Source organism: Ostrea edulis, chromosome 3 (assembly GCF_947568905.1).
Source record: "Ostrea edulis chromosome 3, xbOstEdul1.1, whole genome shotgun sequence".
NCBI classification, from domain to species: domain Eukaryota; kingdom Metazoa; phylum Mollusca; class Bivalvia; order Ostreida; family Ostreidae; genus Ostrea; species Ostrea edulis.
In genome coordinates this window covers 23,367,609-23,373,537 of record NC_079166.1, presented here as the reverse complement: position 1 = coordinate 23,373,537, position 5,929 = coordinate 23,367,609, and the positions used below count along the sequence as shown (strand labels likewise).

General features: G+C 36.7%; 1 protein-coding gene across 1 annotated transcript; it reads right to left on the bottom strand.

Moving 5' to 3' along the window:
- Nucleotides 1-308: 308 nt before the first annotated feature.
- On the bottom strand, nt 309-5,698 carry LOC125675270 (uncharacterized). Its single transcript, XM_048912794.2, has 3 exons — nt 5,564-5,698; nt 3,887-4,060; nt 309-1,073 (listed from the first exon to the last, which is right to left on the bottom strand). The coding sequence occupies exons 1-3, from the start codon at nt 5,613-5,615 to the stop codon at nt 562-564; spliced, it is 738 nt and encodes a 245-aa protein (XP_048768751.2). The 5' UTR covers nt 5,616-5,698; the 3' UTR covers nt 309-561.
- Between the last annotated feature and the right edge of the window lie 231 nt (nt 5,699-5,929).

The window sequence follows — 5,929 nt, the reverse complement described above, 5'->3', positions numbered from 1 at the left end:
TATCCATTTAAAAACATCTTGGGTTGGTTGTCTTTGAGATCTTGCGCATCCCAAGAATTACGATCACCATTTTTCAAATATTGAGTTGACCATGAATTATAGGACCGGCTGTGATTCAAACTTTTAAAATGTCTAAGTTCGGGTTGGATATAATTGAATTTTAGGTCAAACATTTTTGCAATTCAGTGTCGATTGTGATTAAAATATTGGGATTGCTGTCCGTCAAAAAACCAAACTACACAAAGCGCTACCATGGGCGTTAAATAAGAAAACAAAAATATACCACAAACCATAGCAATTGTATGACTATTTATTGAACTTATATTTGATTACCGAAACATCGATTCTAGTTATTACACTGAAAGTAAATGCACTTGCTTGATCAATGTGTTGCGTACATTGTGCTATAATATCATCTACATGTTTTTGCTATATATAATATATACTGATGTACATTCCGATAGTGATAGCTTTTCGATATGCAATGATTATGAGTATCTACCATTGCACACAATACAGTTTAATATTATAATAAAGTACATAATGTCAAAGATGACATATCTATAGCAGGCTATACCCGTAGGTGGATCGGTCTATCATATCGGTTTGGAAATCACCTTTCTCTTTTTTGATCAAGAACTTCAGCGACTTTACGTGTACTCCGTCCTTATTGAGGGCTGTTCGGTTGATAAATATTGTAGAAATCTGGTCGTCCCGCATTGATCCCTCGTGCATGTGTACAGGGAAGAAGTACAAGGGCAATAATTCTGTTGTTTCCTCGAATCCAGATGGAGTTGTTTTACCGACGGATGCTTGAAATCCACGTTGACAAATGCATGATCTGATGGTGATTTTATATATTGTGGCCTCTGGAGAGTATTTTTCTTCAACTTGAAATTGACAGTTGTTGACGTTGAACTCCGTTTGTTTTTCTATTTCCACGAATGTATTGAAATCAAGGTTTAAACTTTCCTTTTCTGATGTCAACGTTACAGGAAGTATCATGTGCGTGTCGAGGGAGGCTGTTACGGTTCCTTTATATAATGCTGAAGTCTCATCGCTTTCTGCTGACACTATAATAAACAACATATAAACATTTTTGAATTGTATCAGTTCTATTTTAGTATAATCATTCTTCTTCCCTTTAGGTCACATTATATGCCCAGGTGATTTATTGCAATCTCGACCCTGTCCACTGCCAGACAAAAACCACTGATCATATTCAACTTCTAAAACTATGATTAATTCAAAAACCGTATCTATGACGTAACGGAAATACACACGTCCCTGTTCCCTCGGGAATTGAGGGGTGAAACCCAACCCAGAAAAAAATATTTGAATTATTTTTTTACCCCTGAATATATCGTAAACTAGGTACGAGAATAAATATAACCAAGGATTGTGACATGTACAACTCCTTTGATTCAGATGCGTGTCCAAGGGTGGATCTATATTTACCATCATACATATACATCATGAATAGCGATCTAGTTCGCCAGTGCAACCTATCATTGGGTCAAATGCTGCCTGATGTGTTAAGACGTTCTTGACACACTGATGTTGACTAAGGATAACTCCTTTTACCTATTCAAGATATAGGACTCACGGCGGGTGTTACCGGTCGACAAGGGATGCTTACTCCTCCTAAGCACCTGATCTCACATCTGGTATATCTAGGGGTCTGTGTCTGTCTAACTCTCTATTTGCATTGCTTATGAGAGTTGTGAGATTGAAAAATGATCGTTATCTTCACCTTTCATACGGTCACACAATGACAAAGAATCTGTAAGAATCAGCTTTACTCCTGAACATGCGAAGAACAATCTAAGTCCAGCTAAGTCTTGAACAAAAGTTCATACTTACTTTAAAGTGATATATAGGAATTACTTTGGCTCTCTGTTAAGTGACCATTGCGTCGAATATTGAACAACGTTAAAGCTGTATGACCCGATGTTCATGTATTATGTTTGTACATAATTACTTTAAAGCAGATTAATTACTTTATAAAGTTATTAACTTTCCCATAATTACATGCTTGAAGACATATGCATGTAAAAGAAAACAGTGAGAATATTATTTAGAAAGTAAAAAATAGTGTGGTACCACTATATTTCTGTCGATTCAGAGCAGGTTTTAGTTCTTTTTGAAGAATTGTATTCACATATTAACCAGCATTAATAGCTTTGTCGGCTGGAACAATGTGAAATTTGGACAAACCCTGGACTCCCCTCGCACCCTATATCATGGCTTTAGCGCTTGACTTGACACAGCTTACGTCTGGAACCTCATCTTACTGGGACCCCCATACAACATCGTCTTGTCGGTTCGGAACATGAAACAAATAGCTTGTAGATTCATCACGAAAGAGGTAGTTTTCCCAGTCTTAAGCCCTCAAATGCCTGTGATCACGTGCAAATTTCAATCTTTTTTGCCTCTGTTTTTTGTCAGTAGTAAATGTTGATTTCTCGATCTTTTAAATGCCTTCCAATTTTTAACTTTTTGCAAGTAATTATAAACAGTTACGTGACTTACATTAAAGTCTGAGTTCTTAAGGTCCTTGCTGCATTTTCTTGTTGATTTTCCTCTTTTGTATTTTGTGTTCTCCACTTTTTTCTTTACTACCCCCACTATTTTCGATGGTCGACCGGATCTCGGTTGATCAGTCAGTTGTTTATTTTGCTCTCGCCTTCGTCTCCACTTTGTTACCCATCACTCACTTTTACATAGTTACTTAACAACATCCTTCACACTTAATCCTGCATCCAATAAAGCCAAAGCTTGAACTCGTTCATTAACTGTATCGACACTTGTACAGGACCTCTGTTTTATCAACGAACTCCACATATTTATTTCATGACGTTATAGACATTATGTTTACATCACTCCATAGTAACACAAGAGAGTACACATTGGGAAGGATAACTACCAATATAATGAAAAAAAAAAAATTCCAAAGTGTTACCAGTAAAAAATTGAAACAAAAATATTTCGTTTTTCTATTTTTTTTTTTAAATTACAAACGGAACAAATTTTTTTTAACACCTTTATATGTGTGTCACTTGAAATGGCAGAGTGAAGCGGTTATTAGTAAACATCGATTTTGGTTAAAACAGGTGAAATAATGTATGATATGTCATACATCCTTATAACTGCGTTCGTGCGATGATTAGGCAGCTGTAACAAATCCTATTGCATTAGCTATATCAAGTTACACAAATGTATGTTTACCTTACTTAAACATAGGACCCTTAATTTTTAAATGTTTTGTTTTTAATCGCAAACGTTTACAATGTTTATGACAAGTGAATATAACAAACAGTAATCAATCTCATATCTACTATACGCAATTATTCATACATGATTAATTGATTGATTTTTTTCGGCCAAACTCAGCATTTTTTCAGCTATCTGGTGGCGCCCGGTTTTTATTGGTGGAAGAGAGAACCCAGATACAATGTAATTGGGAAGAGACCACCGATCGTCGGAAAGTAAACTGGGAAACTTTCTCACTTATCGGCGCGAGCGGGATTCGAACCCGTGCTAACAGAGGTGAGAGGTTGTGTGATTTCCAGCGCGGTGCTCTAACCACTCGGCCACGGAGACCCCTATAAGCAATACAAAATAGATAGTTTGGCAACTTATCATACGTCTGCCCTGGAATTCTTCAGACAAATGTATTAGGACTTTAGCAGTGATATACTAAGAGTTGCAAGTACGAAGATTATTTGACAAAATTATCCAGAACACCTAGCATTGGTCAAAATTGGAGATCACAAGACTCTAAATAAATCAAAATTATTTTGCATAGTTCGCTGTTATAACAGCACCATTTTTTGACTACTTGAAAATTCATAATAATTATTTGAAGGGGAAAAGGGGATACTACCCAGTTGCCATTCTACAGTTCCCATCCATGCGGCGTTCTCGTATCTATCCATTTTGTGTTCATCGGTGCCCGGATGACAGCAACGTATTTCTGGGTCTTTACGTAAGTCAATCTTGTTGCAGAAACAATCTGGTAAGACGTCTTCCTCATCCGTCTGTCGACTGTAAATTCGTCCTGAATACAGTGAATATAATACATTATGACAATATCATACGCAGTGATCTCGGGTGGCGAGCTATAAAGATTTGGAAAAAACAAGTCTAAGTCTAGACATACGCCTGCCGCTGAATCGTCAACAAAAAACTCTCATAATGCTATCGGGCGTTTTTGGTTTTTTTTATCTCGTAGTCTCGTCTCGTTGTTCTGAGATCACCAACTTACGAACATGTCGATTAGTTCACTTTCATCCTACTTAGAACCTGTTGTTCCCTGCTAAATGCAGTGCCCTACATTATTAAGCCTACCACGAAACCTATTACATTGTTCAAAACCGGGGAAAGCGAGATACTTTAGACCTTGCAATACGACCGAGGCAGTGCCAGACCTAAATTAATAACAACTGACATCGAGTTTCTATTTTAATTATGTTGGAACTGATGAAGTCGGCCAGTGATGGAAAACTTAGGGACTTCCCTCCTATGTTATAGGGTTAGTTTAGAGTGGCATGCGTAAAGAAAAAAAATGATATTTTACTTATTAATTACAAAGAAAATGTACTCGCACGCATGGCAAGATGTAATCATAATCTTAAGACGAAATGATTATGATCAATTTTATTCAGCATACCCTTTTGAATTGATGCCAATGCGTCGCTGCGGTTAGAAGAGATACCACGTATTTGGTCAGACTACAGGGACACAACATATGTTACTGGTTAACATGGGTGCTTAGTCCCCCCTACTCATCGATACCGCCTCTGTTATGTCCAGTGGTCCGCGTTCACCTTTCTCTGAATTTGCATTCTTTTTGGGATTGATGCGATTGATCAATGTTCGTTATCTTCACTTGTACTTATAGGAATCTACACTCATTTACAAGATGCCGATGCCTAAATGTTCAATCAGTGGCGTGGATTAAATATTGGAATTTTGTCCGATGTGATGGTGTTCTAATTTGATCCATGAATAATGCACCAATGCTACATAGTGACTATCACAGTAACATTATAGCTATCTACACCTTGGCATTGAATACAGATTGATGACGATGTTTCAAGCTCTCATTCTTGGTTTCAATTTAAAATCTTTATTTCAGGGGTAGATGAGCATACCCAGGGCGAAGGAAGTATATTACCCCCAACTCGTTCTAGATTTTGCTAGAAAATAATTAAATTTGCTTATTTCTAAGCAATTCCATTTGTAAAATTGCAATAGCTATTTCTGAGAATAGAGTAGGGGATGGTGCGTGTGGTGATCGATCCCTTTTTAAAATGAAGATTCTGGATTCTTTTATAAATACCTTCCTACTTCTGTCCTAATGGTAGCACATTTAGTAAATAATCAGAGAGAGAGAGAGAGAGAGAGAGAGAGAGAGAGAGAGAGAAGGAGAGAGAACACTAATATCAATGTTTATCAATATTTTAAGTGATTGTGATACCTCAACCATACCTGTTTAGCAGATTGAATACATCAACAATGAAATAAATGAAAAATAATTTATCGTTCGTTTTGAGCTTACCTTCGTGCCGTCGGAACATTGCAGGAGACATAAGAATTGCAACCAAACACATAGCACACGGTTCATGGCGACTGTTGAAGCAACAAACTTGTCTATAAATGAAAAGTTAACCCACATGCAACTTCAATTGTGCCACTTCTTACATAGGCATGTGCTTCACGAACAAATTGACAGTAATAAATCGCAATTTATCAAATATTCGTGGTTATTCCTCTAATTATTTGTAATGATTGAGTACTATTAAATAAATTCAAATATCAACTTAATTTGGCAATTTGCAAGGTGCTTACTCATCGAGGGAGATATTAATTCTAACTGCTGATCATGATATAAACATATTTTACTGGACATGAAAATTACCAAATC

Coding starts and splice junctions, on each gene's coding strand:
- LOC125675270 (XM_048912794.2), bottom strand. CDS start 5,615: ATGTGTTTGGTTGCAATTCTTATGTCTCCTGCAATGTTCCGACGGCAC. Junction 4,061..5,563: donor AATGTTCCGACGGCACGAAG/GTAAGCTCAAAA, acceptor CACTGTATTCAG/GACGAATTTACAGTCGACAG. Junction 1,074..3,886: donor AACTGTAGAATGGCAACTGG/GTAGTATCCCCT, acceptor TGTTTATTATAG/TGTCAGCAGAAAGCGATGAG.